The sequence below is a fragment of the Ipomoea nil genome, unplaced genomic scaffold (genome assembly GCF_001879475.1).
Source record: "Ipomoea nil cultivar Tokyo-kokei standard unplaced genomic scaffold, Asagao_1.1 scaffold2610, whole genome shotgun sequence".
In the NCBI taxonomy this organism is placed as follows: Eukaryota; Viridiplantae; Streptophyta; class Magnoliopsida; order Solanales; family Convolvulaceae; genus Ipomoea; species Ipomoea nil.
This window is the reverse complement of record NW_017619038.1, coordinates 903,672-925,174: the sequence shown is the minus strand read 5'-3', so window position 1 is coordinate 925,174 and position 21,503 is coordinate 903,672. Positions and strand designations below refer to the sequence as shown.

Here is a 21,503-nt window from a genome sequence, read left to right as displayed (position 1 = left end):
AGTCAAGCTGAGGAAGAATTCGGATTTGATCATCCAATGGGCGGACTTACAATACCTTGTCCGGAGGAAACCTGCCTTCACATCATCTGTAGTTCAAGTAGATCCTGAGAGTCTACAAACAGCTTAGTTTAGTCAAGAAATTTTTTGCTTAGGAAGTATTCTTGTACAGTTCTCCACAATTTTCAGCTGTCCCATGATCAGCTCAGAATCTGTAAATTTCACTGATTATACATACGGAGGACTATTATTCACTATATGTCTATATCTACTCCGCAGTGTATGGATGCATAGTCTTTGTAGCTCTGAACATGGTTAATTACCCTATTAAAATCACCATGGTAACTAGTAGGATTAAGAGAGAATCAATGACTTCATGGAAAAGCATTATTGATTCTTGTCTGCTTAATTTCTTCCTCAATCCATCATGTCTATAATGTTCATCAATTTAAAGAGCTTCACTAAAATGGAGGGTAAAATCCTAATGTTCTTTCCTTTATACTCTGTATTTAAATGTGAATTTCAAGTTCTTGTAAAAAAAAAATATTAAAAAAATAAAAATAAAAACCCTACAAAAAGTCATCTCTAAAATCAGCATCAATGAGAGAGAGAGAGAGAGAGAGTCTAACCTTGAACAACTTCAAAATTTCGATTAAGCAGTTAGGATGAAGCCATGCCATTGTTTGGGCGCGAAATTCAAATTTGTTGTTGTATGAGTGCATTGGAAGGAATAACGGTTGAAGGTTGAAGAAATCGATGAATATATCAAAGATAGTAAAAATGTTAAGTACATAGATTAAATACACGACAGTTGGAGAAGAATTTGAAGCTATGAACATAATTTGATTTTCATAGAATTGAAGATCACTGAATGTATTAGATATCAAGCTAAGTCTTTGAATTTCTGTACATTTCACAAGATGTGTTGAGCTACAGCCTACAGCAATGAGTTCCTCTTCTACAAAAATGATTGATATTAATTATATCAGCAAACTAGCAATTCTTGATTTCTCAGCCCTTCTTGGTGCAGTGAAGCTGATGAACACCGATATGAAGTAACTGAGATTAGCAATGCATTCTCAAGTTCTCTGGATAAACCTCGGCTAAGAAGTGAAATGATGTAGTCCAAGAAGGCTGCATCACATGGTAGTGTAATAGGCCCATCGCTTGGAAGTCCAAATTCTTCTTCAGACATACTTAAGAGTTGCCTAATGATATGATTCTCGAGATATGATAGAGGGACAACAAACCGTTTCTGATCAGCAGTGTAGATAGTGAAATGACCCTTGTTAACTGCAGAAGAAGTACTGCAGCTATCTGCATCCTCGTTTGGTCTTGGAAATGAAATCCTCTTTCTTCGGATGGCAGCAAATTTCTGCCATCTTTTGGCGAGCTTGATGAGCTTTTTGGAGCTGATCATGGTATTAACTTAGAAAATATAGAGAGATTGAATGGAAGAGAATAAGATGTGTAGAAAGTTGTTGTTTGATGATCAAAATTGAGATGAGAAGCAACCTATTTAAAGTGGTTCAATTTCTTGAGGAAATCAGGTAAGGCAAAACCATGTTCCACCCAGCTGTATGGGGGGGCCTTTAAAACACATGGTTATGTGTCCCAATCTTCACATCAATTCAAATAAATTGATTAAGATATTTCCCTGTCTGTTCAAATTTATTGAAGCATATGTTGAGTGATGTCCAAAGGTGGTCTTCAACTACAATATTGTCAGTAGAAATTATTGATGATTTTTGGACGACAAAACCATGTGGTGATGTTGTCTAATCGTTCTAGCTGGCTGGCTGGCCTCTGATCCAAAATTCTCATAGCCACTCAATCCACCTCCTAAAGGATCTATATATATATAAATGCATGTGTTGATGTTCACCCAACTCAACTTCTTCCTTCACACAAATCCTAGTTTCTGCCTTCACAAATTGTGTCTATACTGAAAAAATTTTCAGAAATCCTACTTTCCAAAAAGCATATTTCAGCATGGCAATTGGTATGGGGCATATTTTCCGTGCTAAGCAAGGCCTTAGGAGATCTTCTTCAAGAACAAACAGAGAAAGTGAAGTGCCTAAGGGGCATTTTGCAGTTTATGTTGGGGAGAGTGAAAAGAGGCGTTTTGTCGTTCCAGTTTCGTACTTGAAGAACCCTTCATTCCAAGACTTGCTTAGTCAATCTGAGGAAGAATTCGGATTTGATCATCCAACGGGTGGACTCACAATACCTTGTATGGAGGATACCTTCCTTGAAGTCATCTCTAGTCTGAGATCTTGAGAGATTATAGACAACTTGGTTTAGTGAAGAACAATTTTGCATAGAAGATTTTCCTGTACAGTTCATTTGTATAGATTTTTGTCTGCATTTTTGCAGCAACTTTGAAAATATCAGAAAGCCTCCCCAATTTTCACCAAATACTATTCCAAATTGTTGCTTTGAATATACTTTGAGTAAAACTAGCAGTACAATTCATTTGTATAGATATTTATCTGCTGAAAATTTCAGAAAGTCTGTCAAATTTTGATACAAATCCTATATTCCTATTCCAACTTGTTGTACTAAATATACTTTGAGTAAAACTAGCAGCAAATTATCTCTTTATCATTTGGAGGTAAGACGCTAAGTTATATATCAAATATATCCATCTAGATCTTGCCTTTATTCAAGGAAATTCAAGAAATGTTGTATACACTGAAGTTAATTAAGATAAAAACAACTTTGCAAGTTCAGATAAAGGAATAATCTTGAGAAGAGTCAATGTTTTAGGTATGTAAGCTATGACTGAAATCCAAGTGTCCCTTGCTTACTGCGGAGGCTATTACCACAACTATCATGGGTCAAAAGACTAAAATGGGAAAGAATTAAAAATTGATGACAAAAATAAGAAACTTTTAAAAAGTAGACAACATTAGAAAAATATCATTTGGGACCTGCATTTCTAGTCAGAAACGCATGACTAAATGGATGCACATTTAGTCATAATGCTAGGATTTACACATCCTCTATATAAACCTTGTGTTTGGGCAGATTTTTGTAGCCTAGAAAAACAAAATTTTCTCTCCTAAAACGTAGTATTCTTCCTCCAAATTCTCTATCCTTTCATTCCTATAAAGTTGCTTATGTTTTAAGCTTGTTGTTTTAGTTCGTTCAAGGTCTATTAGCTGGGTTTTAGATAGAAATGAGAAGAGAGAAATGGTTGTGGACAATAATATGAACCCTTTTTTTGACAAGAATAGGAAAACCGAGTTTGGGAAATGCGGTTGGAGTCAAAACCGCATTTTCCAAACTCGGGTGGGGCGCAACTCTACGGTATTGACAACCGCATTTGGAAAATGCGGCTGTGGTATATTAAACGATAGCCGCATTTTCCAAATGTGATTGGGGAAATGCGGCTGTCGTATACACAAAGCCGCATTTGAGAAATGCGGCTTTCGTATATCATACGATGCGGCTATGCTATTAGAACATCGCCGGCCATCGGAGAGGAGCAGACGAGCAATGATGAAGGAAGACACACGGAATCGTAAAAGGAAGAGAGGGAAGCGCCGGAATCGTAAAAGGAAGAGAGGGAAGCGCCGCCAAAAACCCGCCGCCTCTCTGCCTCCTAGCGGAGATAATGCTTCTTTTGCTAAGCACAAATCCGGCGATTCATCCTCGGTTTCTGCCTTGCAGAGCAAAACCATCTCTAAACCCAACAAAACTTCATCATTTATCGATAAGGTTCCCTCCTCCCTCCATCTATCTTTCGATAATATGAGGAATTGGTAATTGATGGAATCGCCTTAAACTTTCATTCAAAGAGAAAAGATTCACATTGTTTCATTGAGAAAGGAAAACAAAACGTACTGCTTACATCAACCTTCTGCTATATGTATTTATTACAAGAGGAAGAAGATTTAGGGAGAGACTAAAACGGTGGACAAAACCACTGCTTAACTAATTAACTAACACACTAACTAATTAACTAACACACTGGAAATTACATAAAAGACCTTTGACTTATAAAGTCAAGGCTGGGCCTTCTTGAGGACTAACTGCTGCTTAACCGTTTGGCAAGGGTCCATGGTGGCATTGTGGCATTGTGGACCTCAGCATATAGAAGACTTCATCACCCCCCCCCCCCCCCCCCCCCCCCTTAAGCTGGAGAGTGAAGATCCTGAAGTCCTAGCTTAGAGTGAAACACCTCAAAAAGAGAAATAGGCAAAGCCTTTGTGAATCCATCAGCCACCTGGTTTTGTGAGGAGATATTCATCAGTTTAACCACTCCCTCATGCACCTTCTGTCTCACAATGTGACAATCAATTTCTATGTGCTTAGTACGCTCATGAAAAACATAGTTTTCTCCAATGGCTACTGCAGAATTGTTGTCACAGAACAAAGGAACAGCTGATTTGTTAGCAATCTTCAAATCTGTGAGCAGGTATATTAACCACTGAATCTCACATACAGTAGAGGCAAGGGCTCTATACTCTGCTTCAGAAGAGGACTTAGAGACTGTTACCTGCTTCTTTGTCTTCCAAGAGATCAGGGAACCTCCAAGAAAAATGCAGAAACCTGTTATAGATCTTCTTGTCTCAGCACATGTTGCCCAATCTGAGTCTGAAAAGGCTTGAAGTTTAATCTCAGTGTTAGAGGGATAGAACAGCCCTTTGCCAGGTGAATTCTTCAGGTACCTCAGCACTCTATGTGCTGCTACTAGATGTTGATCTCTAGGCTTGTCAACATACTGACTTAACTGCTGGACAGGGTAGGAGATATCAGGCCTGGTATTAGTTAAGTACAGCAACTTCCCCACTAGTCTTCTGTAAGGCTCAGGGTCTTTAAGCAAAATTCCCTCAGTATTGTTAAGTCTTGTTCCTGGAGTGCAAGGAGTTTTCACTGGCTTAACATCTAGGAACCCATTCTCCTATAGGATCTCCATAGTATATTTTCTTTGGGATAGGTTGATGCCCTCTGGAGTTCTAAATGCCTCAATTCCCAAGAAGTAATTTAATCTCCCAAGATCCTTGATCTTGTAAAGAGTATCCAGCAGTGTTTTCAATTGTGTTATTTGACTTGAATATGTTCCTGCCACAATTATATCATCAACATATACCAATAAGGCAGTAAAAGAACCATTTGAAGCTTTGGTGAATAAGGAAGGATCTGCTTGGGACTGCTGGAATCCATCTGCTTTTAGAGACTTAGTAAGTTTGGCATTCCACTGCCTGCTAGCCTGTTTTAATCCATACAAGGACTTTAGCAACTTACACACTTGACCAGGCCTATTACTCTTGAACCCTGGGGGTGGAATCATATAGACTTCTTCATCCAAGTCACCATGCAAGAAGGCATTGTTGATGTCAAGCTGTTGAATATCCCACCCCTTAGCAATTGCCACAGCTAGAAGGGTTTTAATGGTTGTCATTCTGGCCACAGGAGAAAATGTCTCCATGTAATCCACTCCCATTTGCTGAGTGTAACCTTTTGCTACTAATCTAGCTTTGCATCTCTCTATGCTTCCATCTGCTTTGTGTTTTACTTTATAGACCCATCTACACCCAATAGGTGTTTTTCCTTTTGGCAAGTCAGTCATAACCCAAGTATTAGTCTGAGTTAATGCATCCATTTCAGCTTGCATAGCTTCTTTCCATTCAATGTGTTGAACTGCCTCTTGGTAAGACTGTGGTTCATTAACAGAGGTAATAGAGGCAACACAAAGCTTATGGTGAGAAGACAGTTTATTATGAGGAATAAAATTCTCTATAGGGTGGGGGGAGGACCTGTGTCCAACTGTATCCCTTGTCATAAGTTGACAATAATAGTCATTCAATCTATGAGGGACAGCCCTTGATCTTGTTGACCTTCTGGGAAGATGATGATTCTGATGGACATGAATGCCATCACCTGAATCATGAGATTCTTCATTGTTTGACTCTATAGTGTCAGTAGATATATGACTCCCAGAGCCAACATTGTTCATCACCTCTTCATTAGAGATATCATCATGTCTGGGAACATAAGGGCATATGTCTTCTGTCACACTTATGGAAACCATAGGGGCATTTGGATGTTGCAGAGGGATCCCTTCTGTCTGTTCCTCAATGGAAACTGGAATCAAGGGTAAGGAGGGATTAAGTTCTCCATCTGTGGAAGTGATGGTGCTGGTGGTTTCTTGATTTCTGAAAGGGAAGACCTTCTCATGGAACTTGACATCTCTGGAAACAAAAACAACACCATCAACAAGATCATACAATATATACCCTTTCACATTGGCTGGGAACCCCAGAAAAATAGACTTTCTGGCCCTTGGTTCCATCTTATTCCTTCCCTGAGAGATGGTGGCACCAAAACAAAGGCATCCAAAACTTCTTAACTGTTGATAATCTGTTTCCCTTCCAGTGAGCAATTTCAGAGGGGAACATCCACTAAGAACATCAGTGGGCAGCCTATTGATAAGAAAGGAAGCATGTAGGACACAGTGCCCCCAAAATTCCAAGGGTAATCCAGACTGGAATCTCAGACATCTAGCTATGTTCAGAATGTGTTGATGCTTTCTCTCTACTATCCCATTCTGTTGAGGGGTATATGCACAAGACTTCTGATGGACTATCCCTTTTTCATTATAAATGGAGTTCATCATGAACTCAGTCCCATTGTCAGTTCTAATTTTCTTAATTTTGGCTGAAAACTGAGTGCTGACATAATTATAGAATGTCTGGAAGATGGTCTTGACCTCTGATTTATATCTCATCATATGTAACCAAGTGAACCTACTGTGGTCATCAACTATAGTTAAGAAGTAGTGTTCCCCTTTAAGGGATGCCACATTGAAAGGCCCCCAAACATCCATATGGAGTAACTCAAAACATTTCTCAGCTCTAGATGTACTTACAGGAAAAGGTGATTTTTTTTGCTTGGCAAAGTGACAAGAGTCACATATGAAATCTTTTTGTTGCTGCAAAGAATTGAAACTGATCTCATTCAAAAGAGGAATTTTATTAATGGGATAATGCCCTAGTCTATAGTGCCACAACTCAGCAGATACACTATTACATTGGAAATCATTTCTATCCAAGGACTGGGCTTGTTTTCCAACAGGAGGGGTTTGCAGCAGGTACAATCCATCCTTCTCCCTAGCAAAACTAGCCATTGTTCCAAGATGTCCCTGAATGGCACAACACTCAGCATCCATTATAAGCTTGCACCCTGATTGCTTAGCCAACTGACTGACAGATACAATATTGAAAGCAAAAGAGGGAATATATAGCACATTCTTCAACAACAAATCCTCATTTATTTTAACCTCTCCTATGTGGGTAACATTCACAATTTCTCCATTTGGAAGTTTGACAGATATCCCATCTACCTTGCAATATTTATCAAAAAACTGTATGGAACATGAAATGTGGTCTGTGGCCCCAGAGTCCAGAATCCAGACCAGATGAGTGTTCAAAACAGTATTGACATAAGCATTAGAGAGGTAGATACCTTGAGGATGCCCTTGCAAGGATTCTTTAAAGTCAGATGTGATCCCTGGTTGTGAAATAGCAACTGCAGCATTACTAGCAGGACCACCATGATTCTGATTTTGGAGTAGACTCAACAGTTTCTGGAATTGGTCAGTGGAGAGCCCAGTGTCAGCAACTTGATTCACAGAAGAATTAGATGATTGATGCACATCTTGAACCTGTTTTCCCTTAGATTTGTACCCTGGGACCCATCCAGGGGGATACCCATTCTTTTTGTAACACTTTTCAACAGAATGACCATTCATCCCACAGTAAGTGCATTTGGGAATGTTCTTTCCTCCAATGTTTGGGAATTTCTTCTTGTTATTAAAGGCTGCTGCTGCTACTACCGATTGATCTTCATCAAATTGGTCTTGAATGTTACTCATAGCATTGGCCTGAACGAATTCAGCTGCCTTTTCTTTCTTTCAACCTTGAGTGTCATATTCAAAACCCTTTCCATGTCTGGGATGGGGTCCATAACAAGAACCCCAGACTTGATCGTTTCATATTCTTCATTCAACCCTTCCAAGAACCTGATTATCTGGTCTTCTTCTCTCTGCTTTTGCATTCTACTCACCAAGGTGCAAGAGCACCTGGGAACACACTCACAAAGGAGTAAAGGCCTTAAGGCATTCATTTGCTGCCACAAGGCATTGCTTCTAGTGAAATATTCATTGATACTCATTCTACCCTGAACATTCCTGAATATCTGATTTTGAATTTCGGAAATTTTATGGGGGTCTGACTGAGAGTACCTCTTTTGCAGGGAATTCCAGATGTCGGAGGCTTTGTCAAAATACATTATGCTCTCCGCAATGCTTGGGCTAACGGATTTCAAAATCCAGGAGCAAACTATTCGATTGCACCTCATCCATGTTCCGATTCTTGGATCTGTGGCTTCCGGGATTGGAACTGTTCCATTAACAAAAACGAATTTGTTTCTGACTTCCAGCGCCATTCTCATAGATCTGCTCCAAGATGAGTAATTTGTCTCATTGAGAGGAGGAGATACGAGACTGAGATTGGGGTATTCGGTGACGTGAAGGTAGAAGGGTTCGTCGAATTCGTCGTTGCGCTGATTGACGGGAGTCTGCATTGGAATTTGACTGGTTTGTGCTCCGGCGTGTTCTGACTGACCGGAATTGCCATTTTCGTTTGTCTCCATTACAACTGCGGCGGCGTAGCTTCTTGCCCGCTCTGATACCATGATAGAATCGCCTTAAACTTTCATTCAAAGAGAAAAGATTCACACTGTTTCATTGAGAAAGGAAAACAAAACGTACTGCTTACATCAACCTTCTGCTATATGTATTTATTACAAGAGGAAGAAGATTTAGGGAGAGACTAAAACGGTGGACAAAACCACTGCTTAACTAATTAACTAACACACTAACTAATTAACTAACACACTGGAAATTACATAAAAGACCTTTGACTTATAAAGTTAAGGCTGGGCCTTCTTGAGGACTAACTGCTGCTTAACCGTTTGGCAAGGGTCCATGGTGGCATTGTGGCATTGTGGACCTCAGCATATAGAAGACTTCATCAGTAATTATTGGCGTGATTATGCAGATGAAGGCGAGATTGTCAGGGGGGACACTTCCGTATGATTAATGAGAAGCTTTACACATGCTCGTAAGTTTCCTGCTTTTGATGAGGCGATGACTGAACCTAATACGTAACAGTTTATCTCCTGTTTCTAGGCTATTCTAACGAATAGCTTCTTGTTTATGTAACAGCCTAGCATGAAAGTTAAGCCTTTTGCTGAAATTATCTTATGAAAATTTTGTTTTGTGTCCCTTTAATTCAGTGGAGACGAGGCGCTGAACTATTTCAAACAAGATTCGCAGTTGTTTAGTGTGGTAAGTTTGCTTTCTATGTCCTATCTCCGTAAATAAATCCAAAACATGGTGTTTGGTAAATAGTTGTTAGTTGATTGGGTAGTGGGTTTGAATATTTGATAACATTAGTTGATTATAGAAAGATGTTTGGTAAAGTCACCGCACTGGGCCTTTGAATCAAAACCAGGTTCCTATCTGGACCTCCTTCTGGAAATTAAAGTTACCGCCAAGGATTAAGATTTTTTTTCTGGCAACTGTGTACTAATTCACTACCAACATGTGATCTTTTGGCAACAAAGCATGTTAATGTTCCTTCTGTTTGTCAGCTATGCAGCCTTGATGATGAATCAGCTTACCACCTCTTCGTCCAATGTCCTTTGGCAAGAAGCTGCTGGGGCCTTATTGGGGACTCTAGTTATATAAATGGCACCTCCTTTCAAAGTTGGCTGGACCACATCTTCACCTATATCCCAAAGAATGCTCTCTGCCTCATCATTGCAATATGTTGGAAAATTTGAGAAGTAAGGAATGAAAAAATTTGGAACCACAAGATCATGTCTGCCCACCATATCTGCCAAAGCACTCAGCTTTTCCTCCAGGACTGGTATACAATCAACCTTGAAGCGGACCAATCCCTCATCACCAGCTGGAATCCTGGAAAAAACCACCTGATGATTGGATCAAGATCAATGTGGATGCTGCTCTCGATTAGACCAACCGCAAGATGGGCTTCGGCTTTGTTATCAAGGACTCTACGGGTTCTTTCATTGCAGCTCGCCAACTACACTGGGACGCTATCTACAGACCGGAAGAGGCCGAAGCCATTGCTATCAGGGAAGCACTTAAATGGATTAAGGATCTCCAGCTGAATTACGTGCAAATCGAGTTTGACTGCCTTCGTGTTATCTCTGGAATTCACTCATACAATTTGCAGTCCTCTTTTGATCTTATTTTGAATGATGTTAGTGTAAGATTTTCCCTAATAATATATATTGTATATTATATATTAGGGCCTTAATTAAGTGGTGCAAGTTGACTAGGCTTATTAAGTGGTCTGGTTGGACTTAATAACTAGTAGTTGTTAGTCAACCAAACTCTGTGCCTAATATAACCTGGATTGATGGGATACAAGATTATGGATTAGATAGCACATTCAGTTACGGTACTCAGACCGCTCAGTAGACACCAATACACCATCTAGGGTTCTGAGTCAGGTCTGAGGCAAAACATGGCTAACGGTCTACCGTTAAGAGGCAACACAACAGGAACATCAACTATGGCTGGAGATCAACACGGCTACGCTTCCGCTCTCATACGAGGTCAGGTTTCTCGTATACTATAGTTTATTATAGTTAGACTATTGTATATCTAACATTTGGTATCAGAGCCTTTATAATCTCTGCCTGGTTGATTGTATTGCCTATGATCAACATTAATTTGTTTCATATACATTAAGTTTTGTATATACTTTGGTTTTCAATTACGTTCATTTTAATTCATCAAAATATGCATAGAAAATATATCTTTTTGATATAATTAAGCAGAATATTATGTATATTTTGAATGTATTATTCGTAATTGGTTTAAGACTGCCAAAAATTAATTTTAGTTGATTTTGAATCATTGATTTAATTTCAACATTAACGGCGATTTTAATTTTTTAAAATATATGCCTGGAATTGTTTGCATACTGTTTTCGTTTGGAGGTGAAGCAACAGTAATAACAAAGGAGCTTCAGTTTTTTCTCCCAATTTTGGCTGGCCACTGCTACTGGCGAATCGACGGCTATGGGTGCGTTTTTCCGTTCGTTTTTTCGTCACCATTCGACTGCCGTTGACTCGACACCATTGAGCCAAGGGTGCGTGGACGACGGTGGCCGGTGAAGAAGTGGTGTACGCGATTTTGGGCGGCGTCGCAGTGAGAAAACGGCGCGGTGAAGCTGGGTTCCCGGCGATGTCACGCTTCGTCTTCTCCTTCAGGCGACGCCGGTGAGCATGCATGGACTACGGCGAGCTTTGGGGATCGACGTCGCGGTGAGGACGGCGGTGGATGTTGGCGCTGCGAAGAGGCGAGATGGCGGTGGCGGAGTTGGATTCCCGGCGTCGTCGCTGTCACCCTCCTCCTCCTCCAGGCAGCACCGCTTCCGGATGGCTGCCATTCTACCTCGTTGCTTCGGACGTCCCGCATGGCTGCTAGGGTTTTTTGTTGCTTTGCTTAAAGGAAGAAGATGATGATGGAAATAAAAACATGGGCCGGGTCAGGCCCATTTGGGGCAGACCTGGTCCAATTTTTTTTTAAAAGAAAAAATAAAAAAATATTTGGGCCTATGTGGTTTATTTGGGGCCTGTTTCAGCTTTTTCATCATTGTATTTAGACTTCTTCTAGTGAATTGATCAAATTAATTCATCTTTTTGTTATTATTAAATTATCATTCAATTTTAGGCAAATATTAAGTTTCAAATTTGCTATTTGAATTTTAATTTAATATTAAAGTGTATATATTAAATTGTCTTAAGTAATGCAATTTATTTAGGATATATGAGTCAATAATATATTAATATGCAAATCCAAGCATGCTACGCATATTCATAAATTATTGTTATAATTATACATTCATAATAGCATGCATTAAGGTTGGATTTAGCATATTATTAAATCATAAATTCTTTTTTAAATATCATTCAATTTTGGATCCGTAGGTCAATTTTAGGCATTATGATCTACTAAAGCAGCTTGTTTGGTTTCCTCTTAATTTTGAGCACATTTTAGTTTTATGTGTCTCTGGGACTTTAGAACCTATTTTGAACAAGCTATTTGGGACCTATCTTGGGTCATTAAAGTATGGATCCCATCGATTGATATTTAAATAATAATTATAGCTCCTTTTGATTATAACATGTTTATTAAGTTTTAATTATTACTAACTACCATATTTTGGTATTCATCGTTGGTAATAATATTAAGTTTTGGGTCTATTTCAGTACTTAGACCATTTTTATTCATGTTATAATTCACTTGGGTCATTGAGGTTTATGTGCCTAATTTGAGTGATTAAGTGCTATAATTATTATTTTGGCCTGTTTAGAGACATTAAGGATTTAATTGTTATTTTGGCCGTTAAGAACTATAACTATTGTTTAAGTTGATTAATTTTTTAATCTATCAATAGTTTCAGGGCCTTAATAATAATATTAAGTCTTTAATTTTATGGCAAAAACAATATAGTTGGTATATTGTTTGTTTAATGGTAATTTGGTTATTACCTTAACTACAGTCTCCCTAAGTATCATAATAGTCATGGTTAATTATTATGTGATAAATTGAGATTAGTATTTGGCATCCCTTAATTACAGTTTTGCCATTTATTAAGTTAAAATTCGGCATTATTAATTACTGTTATTAAGTTTAGGGACTAATCTTATTTTATTACCTTTCATAATAAGTATTATTTCATGGTAATCTGCTATATTTGGTACATTGGCATGATTACCACTTCATTTCACATGACTATTAATGTTGGTAATTAAGTCCTACCAATAAATTTTAAATGTACCATTGGACGCTGCATCAAGGCTAGTGACACCGACATTGAAGATGAGAGAATTCTGGAGTCTTTTCTTCTCTTGTGGATCGTCATCGTTGTTAGCGCAATGGGCAGATGCGGTTTGCATCATTAAGGTTAGCCATTAATTATCTTTTATGATTATTATTGATAATTAGTGCTACAGTTACAGTTAACCGCTAATTTGGACTAGTCACATATTTTATCTTTAGAAAATGGAAACATTAAAAGTGCATTACCATACTTTAGTTTGTCATTACTAATGTTAATAGTGATTTTAATGTGACTTATTGCTATTAATAATAATTAATTAATGATAACATTAATATTGTTATGGTATTCAGATATGCATCTTAAACTGTTTCCAAATAAATTTATGTGACAATACTCCAGTTCAGAAAATAATTTTCTGGACATTAATATTTTTCGGACTTCAAATTTTATTAAGTTTTCAAAATTTTATCCGAAAACATTTATAAGTGTTAGCGATTTTAACCATTGTTTTTCCATATTTAGTCTCCTACATACATAGTGTGATAATATTATTATGGCTATTTATTGCTATTTTGGTTATTTGCAATTTTGCCATTAATAATAATAATATTATTATTAACTGAGTTATGGAGAGTGATTTTGAATCAATTTAGTAATGTTGGAAAAACATATTTTCTAGGCATTTGACTTTTGCCATTAATTCCATAATTCATTTAGTTCTTTGAATTATGACTGTCCATATTTGGTTAAGTATGAATAAATGAATATTTTGTTTAAATTCATATTCTTTAGTTGGTTCATACTCCTTAGATTGTTTTATGCATTCGATCACATTAAGTGCATAATATTAAGTTTAATTATGCAATTAGGGTTTGTGAGATTTTGCTTTACAAATGATAGCATATCCTTTTGGTTTGATATTGTTTGAAATTGTAAATTCAGTTATTTCTCATGAATTTGATCTTTATGCATTAAAACATTTTCCCATGGGCTTACAGTTTAAAATTTTTTTTTAAAGTATATATTCAATACATTATTATTCAAAATGTTGGGTCTCTTTTAGTTTGGACTCATCGGTGTTTGAATATTAAGTTTATACTTTAAAATCTCATATTGTAAATTGCTTTTTGTTTGCTAAACGATCTACGAACGCGGTTGCCCATTTGCTAGCCCGGGAAGCCCTGTTCAAGTATGATCGTATTGACTCTTTTCTTGTTCCGTTTCCCTCCATTGTTCACGTTTTGAACATGGACCTATCTTAATATATCATCTGCTTTTACTTTCAAAAAAAAAAAGTCTATTCCTTCATCGAACCAAACAATAAAATACAATTCATATTATATTCTTACCTATTCCATTCCATGTGGAATAACATTCATATTCCCTTCAAATTCATTCCGTAAACCAAACATGTTGTAAAAGAAAAGAGAATGTATTGGGTTCTTATAGGAAAAGTTGGTTTTTGAAAAAAAAAAAAAAAAAAAAAAAAAAAAAAAAACCTTCTTTGTTATGCGTGAAACACACCACAAGCGCTCAATGGGACGCGTGCAAAGCGCTCAATCGGACGCGTGCAGTACACATTCTATTGCCCTATTCGCAAATCGTTTTGCAAATAAAAAGTTTAATTTTACAAATAAAAAATTAATATTTGTAAACTTTTTAACTATTTCTAAAGTATTTATAATGATTAAATTCAAATGTGACTATAGTCTTTAAAGAGAGTGACCAAAAGTAGTATAATGTGGCATCATCTTTGAATTTGCAGTATATCATATAACTCGTGGCATCATCTTTGAATTTGCAGTATATCATATAACTCAAAACATGGTATGTAACAAATAAGACAGGATCAAGGTGGCATGCAACTAAAACTTTATATACAAATCTTATACAACATCTTCACCCCCATATAAAACCTTGAGGACTGAAGAAATGTTTAGTTGTACAAGGACACCATACCCAATTTTTACAGATAACATAAACCAAATGCTAACATGGAAATCATAAACCTCAATTTCAAAATAAATAAATAAATAATAATAATAATAATAATAAACATGGACAGATATATAAACAATTTGTCCGCATCATTCATTCAATTCACTGCCTACTTCGTTATCCATTGCTTCCTCGCTGCTTGCAATGCCTCCTCCCTCATTCTTGACAGCTGTTGAAACCACACTGCTGGTAATACTCTTCAATTGACGCAAGATGCACATTTAGCTCCGTCGTCTCCCGGGTTTTCTCCCTCGACAGAGAATTGCCTGCTGGGTTCAGAAATAAACGTGTTCCACTCATATCTGCAAAAGTCCATTCCATGTGCTTTGTTAATTCACTTACATTTCCATTTCCCTGCACTTTATATTCATCCTGCCATAAATCCCACAAATCCATATCTGAAATCATCCCACCCGAACCTTTACACATCCCATCAACACCGTAATCTACACTTCCGGATGACATCATATTCCTTGCAGAAACATGATTACCCATAACCATAACCTCAAATGCAATTGATCCTTGAGATTCTTTATCCACCATTTCAGCCACATGAATGGAGATACTGTTAGATATACAATAGTCTAACTATAATAAACCATAGTATACGAGAAACCTGACCTCGTATGATAGCGGAAGGGTAACTGTGTTGATCTCCAGCCATAGTTGATGTTCCTGTTGTGTTGCCTCTTAACGGTAGACCGTTAGCCATGTATTGGTATCTACTGAGCGGTCTGAGTACCGTAACTGAATGTACAATCTAATCCATAATCCTGTATCCCATCAATCCAGGTTATATTAGGCACAGAGTTTGGTTGACTAACAACTACTAGTTATTAAGTCCAACCAGACCACTTAATAAGCCTAGTCAACTTGCACCACTTAATTAAGGCCCTAATATATAATATATAATATATATTATTAGGGAAAATCTTACATTCTCCCACTTGGTGCAAGTACCAGCACAACCTTCATCAAAGAACAAAACACACGAATCATAGTGATATGTCCTCTATTTAATCAGAGTAGTATCCATTATGGTCACATACATTTTAATTCTCCAACTTAGGTCCTTAATGAACAAACCCTATGTTTATTCTCGGTACCTTAAGGGATGTTTCTCAAAATACATTATGTGCACAACTGAAGGAGAAAACAAATCCAAATTGTACAAAAGAGTACACTGTATGATCTCTAAAATTTTATAAGCATGCCTTAAGTAGAGATCTCTTAATGTTAGCATAATGCTAATTATATTCCATGACTTCTTTATAAGTTAACTTTAAGTACTATCTCTAACGGCTAAGAGCTTGGAGTTGACACGTCTGTCACTCCCACTCATCAAAAATAGCCAAAGGATAGTCAAGTCACAGAAGCATTCCAATAACTTAGACAATAAACCAAAGGTCCAAGTCCATAAATTTGGAATCTTAAACATACACCATAACTTCCAAAATAACTTCAATGTTCACTTTAAATGAACTGAACATAATGAGTCTTACTTATATGTCCCACAAAATTGTTTTGAGCCTTACAAACTAAAATGCCCAGGATCAATTTTGAAGAAACTAAAGACTCTATTAATCACTGAAGAATTTATTAAATGACAGTGCACCACAAGTTAAATGCTTTTGTTCTAATAAATTCCTTAATATTGTTGCAACATTTTCATAAATATGTTGCACAACCAAATGTTCAATAATTTGAACTTATGAATTTATATAAATAAATACAAGATTAATACTTGTGGAATATTTTGGACTTATTGTTTAACATACAACCCAATTTGGAATGTATGAATACAATAATTAAATCCAAAATCTTTAGTGGAGGAATTTAATGATCTTTTTTCTAAATGATCACTCCCACGGATTAAAACATTCTTCAGCGAAATTAATAAAGTGAACTTAATAATATACATACTCATAATTGATTTATTGATCAACTAACAAATGAAGACATAATTCCCCATCATTAGTTGGACATACTAAATAATCAATTTTTGGTTCCAATTAAAGTCCAACTAAATAATGAAGATATATTTCCCCACCATAGTTGGGCATACTAAAAAAAAACAAAATACATCTTTCAAAACCAAGGTAGAATATGACTCAAAAGGTACATTTTAACATTATTGGAATCCAAGAGGTATGTCAAATCACGTAACTTACTACAGTTAGTCCGAAGAACCGAGCAAGATTCGTGGATTAATTAATAGAAGTGGCTAAATTTTGGGAAGTGACTGAATACATGTTTTGCCTATGCAAATCATGAAACTTAGAATTATAATTGAACTGGATTTATAACTCTAAGAAATTGTGATAAAATTATCATCTAATGGGTGGTGGGATTTATTGACATAAAACTTGCCTTTGGGCTAAAGTTTTAATTCTATTAAATCCAATTAAGAAACCCTTATGATAATATTTTTCACAATTACTAAAGAGCCAGAAGAATCTAGTGACATAAAACTTGCCTGTGGGCTAAAGTTTTACTCAATTAGATCCAACTGAAAAATTTATTTATGATGAAACCATTATCAAATGAGTTGAAGAATCAAATGACATAAAACTTGCCTGTAGGCTAAAGTATTAGTCAATAAGATTCATTACAACCATTATGATAAAAAACTTAAGAGATCATGTTCCTTTTCTTAATCCCTGTGGGCAAATTAAGAAATATGATCTAAAGTTTACATCATAAAATTAAACTTCATGATGGAATTGGAAATTATTTACAAATAACCATAAAGTAAATAAATAAATTTATTTCTATAATCATTGATAAAACTACTAGACTACATTCCGATACATAATTGCCTGTGGGCTAAATTATGACCATAGTCTAGTATTTCATCCTGATTAATTATACAAATATAACGAAATTGCCTGTGGGCTAAATTCCATCATATTACATACAATTAATCACAAAAGATATGTCTAAAACTTTATATGATCAAAATAAACCGCTTAATATATAATTTTAACAAATTAAAGATGCTGTGGCTACTCCCAAACCAAATTAAAATTATAAGATCACTAGACAATTATCAAATCCTTGCCTAAACTTTATGTGATTAAAACTTAATAATCTTAGGTAGTTGAATATGCTGTAGCATTTCCTTAATTAACCAAGATTGAAAACTTAAGAGACTTCAGTAAATTAAAGATGCTTTGGCTATTCTTTAATGAACCGAAATCAAATCACATTGGCAAGGAATACTTAAAATTTTGACAAACAGATTATACCAGATTGTGATGGGAAAATCTAAATATACTCCAAGGAAAGGTGGTTAGAGACTAAGCCTCACTGAAAACCAATGCCTTAAATAGAGTATCAATTTAAGGAGACTAGTGGCTCAAGATGTTCTTAAGTCATGGCCATTAAAACTAGTATGTCACCAGGATTCATATATACTTAATGTATAACTGTTTGGGGGTATGAACCTAAAACTGTAGGGTATACACCAGAAAACTGTAGGGTCCACCTATGATTAAAGCTTAAATGGTGAACTAAAAATAGCGGACTAAACGTGCTTAAATTCAGGCACTACCGCGACTAAAGTTTATGCATAAGTCCAACTTAAATAGGAACTAATATAATTCCATCTCAAAGTATGCATTGCTAAAGGCATAATAAAATTGCATAATTTAAAACATAATATTATGCTTAGGACGAATATGCATAAAATTAAACATTAAACTCATATATTTCAAATAAATTGCATAACTTAAAGCAATTTACAATATGAGATTTTAAAGTATAAATTTACTATTCAAACACCAATGAGTCCAAACCAAAAGAGACCCAACATTTTGAATAATAATGTATTGAATATATACTTTAAAATTTTTTAAACTGTAAGCCCATGGGAAAATGTTTTAATGCATAAAGATCGATCAAATTTATGAGAAATAACTGAATTTACAAATTCAAACAATATCAAATCAAAAAGATATGCTATAATTTGTAAATCAAAATCTCACAAACCCTAATTGCATAATTAAACTTAATATTATGCACTTAATGTGATCGAATGCATAAAACAATCTAAAGAGTATGAACAATCTACAGATACACCTTCCCCTTATCAGCTTGGGAACTAATTTCGCTTTGACTACTTGAAATATCATCTTGATGAAGAGTTGACATGGAAGTACAGCCTGTCATGGCCTCATCCCCTTCACATCGCCGCATTTGTGCTTAGCAAAAGAAGCATTATCTCCGCTAGGAGGCGGAGAGGCGGCGGGTTTTTGGCGGCGCTTCCCTCTCTTCCTTTTACGATTCCGGGGCTTCCCTCTCTTCCTTTTACGATTCCGTGTGTCTTCCTTCATCATTGCTCATCTGCTCCTCTCCTATGGCCGGCGATGTTCTAATAGCATCCCAAATGCGGCTATCGTATGATATACGAAAGCCCCATTTTTCAAATGCGGCTATGTGTATGAAATGCGGTTGTCGTATATTAATTATATGACAGCCGCATTTTCCAAATGCGGTTGTCAGTACCGTAGAGTTGCACCCCACCCAAGTTTGGAAAATGCGATTTTGACCCCAACCGCCTTTCCCAAACTCGGTTTTCCTATTCTTGTCAAAAAAAAAAAGGTTCCTATTATTGTCCATAATCATTTCTCTCTTTCCATTTCTGTCAAAAACCCCTATTAGCTTGAGTGCTCAAACTATATATAGTATCCTTGATCAATTTTATCCTGAGAGATTGATACTACAACGTAAAGCTCCTAGCACCCTCGAAAGGTAGCGAATCGATTTTAAAGAAAGTGTTTTGGTCAACTTGGATCCCTCTCTTTCTTCTCCTCTCGGGTACGTGAGACAACAACAAATATCTTCCATTATATATATTTCATTGGCAAATTGATTGAGGACGTCGCCGGTGGAATTTCACGGAGCAGGCTCGTAACGCCGGGAAAACGATCGAGCCATATTCATAGCGACGTCAAGGTTTGCCGGCCGCTGGTTCTCCACATCAATGCGAAGCCATTCGTCCAAACCAGCGGTGTAGAGGTCAACCTCCTGGTCCTGTTGGACAGACGTGGTACGCATGAGCATGGACTGGAACGCATCGTTGTACTCCTCGATATGACGCCCTTCCTGATTGAGCTTCGCGAGAGAGCCGAGGACATTGCTACAAAGGCCTGGGCCAAAACGAATGGAGCACCGTTGCTTAAACTGCTGCCACGACATCTTGGGTTCCTCCAGTTCCAACCGAAAATGCCACATCTGGGCTACACCGGTTAAGTGGAAGGCTGCCGTGCTAACGAATTCGTGCGGTGGGGTGTTCTGAACTTTAAAGAATTGCTCGCAGTGGTGAAGCCAACTGATGGGATCATCCCTGCCATCATAGGGTGGAAACTCAAACCGGGGAACAACCGACTGGGGAGGCGGCGGTGAACAGACCGGAGCTTGGCCTGAGTCCGATTGTGCGTGGCTAATGGAGGCCTCCACAGGGCCTTCGGCGGCCATGAACTGGCGAAACATCTGTTGAAGAGAGGCTTGGTCATCCTTTATGACTCCCACGGCAGTCTGGAGTTGGTGAAGGTCGTCGCGCAAAGCCGTGACCACTTCAGCTAGTGTTGGGTCGCCCATGACCACGGACTCCAATACCAAATTTGTTAGGGTCTTCTGCTCCCTAATGTCATTAGCCAAATAATTCTGATGCCCCATCCATACACACTCACAGCTCTTTAAATACAAAGAAAAAGCAACGGTAAAACCCATAAAAATAGGAAACTAAAATAACAAAATATTTGAATAAGTCTTGCTTCAGTGCATTTCTTTCTTTCAGTTGGGCTGTTGCTATGTTTTCCCAATGAATGCATCAGTGTATATATCGCAACAAACAAAAGATTGAGGAGAAAATGAAAGCAATGAATATATTTGAATTTTCTAAGAAGAATACTGAACATCAGAACATATTGGATTTCAAGTATATATTTCTGTATTGGATTTATGTACATTTCACATCATGTATTGAGCTACAACTAATATCCTCATTTACAAAATTTATTGAGATTAATATCACCAAACTAGCAATTCCTGATTTCGGAGTAACGGAGCTGATGAACACTGATGAGAAGTAACTGAAACGAGCAGTGCATTCTCAAGTTCTCCATATAAACCTCGGCTAAGAAGTGAAATAATGTAGTCCATGAAGACAGCATCACATGGTAGTGTAATAGGCCCATCGCTTGGAAGGCCAAATTCTTCTTCAGACATACTTAAGAGTTGCCTAATGATCTCATTGCCGAGATATGATAGAGGGACAACAAACCGCTTCTGATCAGCAGTGTAGATAGTGAAATGACCCTTGTAAACTGCAGAAGAAGTACTGCTGCAGCTATCTGCATCATCATATAGACTTGGAAATGAAATCCTCTTTCTTCTGATGGCAGCAAATTTCTGCCATCTTTTGGCCAGCTTAATGAGCCTCTTTGAACTGATCATGATATTAACTTAGAAAATAGAGAGAAAGATTGAATGGAAGAGAATAAGATTTGTAGAAACCTTGGAAATTGGGTAGACTGAATTGCAGTGTTTGATGGTTGAAATGCATACAGAAGTGATCTATTTAAAGCGCCGAGGCTAAGACAGTCTTTAAGC

At 37.1% G+C, this 21,503-nt stretch overlaps 2 protein-coding genes across 3 annotated transcripts; both read right to left on the bottom strand.

Moving 5' to 3' along the window:
- Nucleotides 1-813: 813 nt before the first annotated feature.
- LOC109154243 (auxin-responsive protein SAUR68-like) lies at nucleotides 814-21,503 on the bottom strand. Of its 2 annotated transcripts, none has more exons than XM_019302078.1 (2): nucleotides 21,398-21,503; nucleotides 814-1,465 (listed from the first exon to the last, which is right to left on the bottom strand). In XM_019302078.1, the coding sequence occupies exon 2, from the start codon at nucleotides 1,415-1,417 to the stop codon at nucleotides 983-985; it is 435 nt and encodes a 144-aa protein (XP_019157623.1). In that variant the 5' UTR covers nucleotides 1,418-1,465; nucleotides 21,398-21,503; the 3' UTR covers nucleotides 814-982. The 2 variants fall into 2 exon arrangements, with proteins under 2 accessions (XP_019157623.1, XP_019157622.1); XM_019302077.1 differs by having other exon boundaries at nucleotides 814-1,475; nucleotides 21,408-21,502.
- Nucleotides 20,813-21,458, bottom strand: LOC109154247 (auxin-responsive protein SAUR68-like). The gene has a single exon (XM_019302082.1). The coding sequence runs from the start codon at nucleotides 21,345-21,347 to the stop codon at nucleotides 20,922-20,924; it is 426 nt and encodes a 141-aa protein (XP_019157627.1). The 5' UTR covers nucleotides 21,348-21,458; the 3' UTR covers nucleotides 20,813-20,921.

Coding starts and splice junctions, on each gene's coding strand:
- LOC109154247 (XM_019302082.1), bottom strand. CDS start 21,347: ATGATCAGTTCAAAGAGGCTCATTAAGCTGGCCAAAAGATGGCAGAAA.
- LOC109154243 (XM_019302078.1), bottom strand. CDS start 1,417: ATGATCAGCTCCAAAAAGCTCATCAAGCTCGCCAAAAGATGGCAGAAA.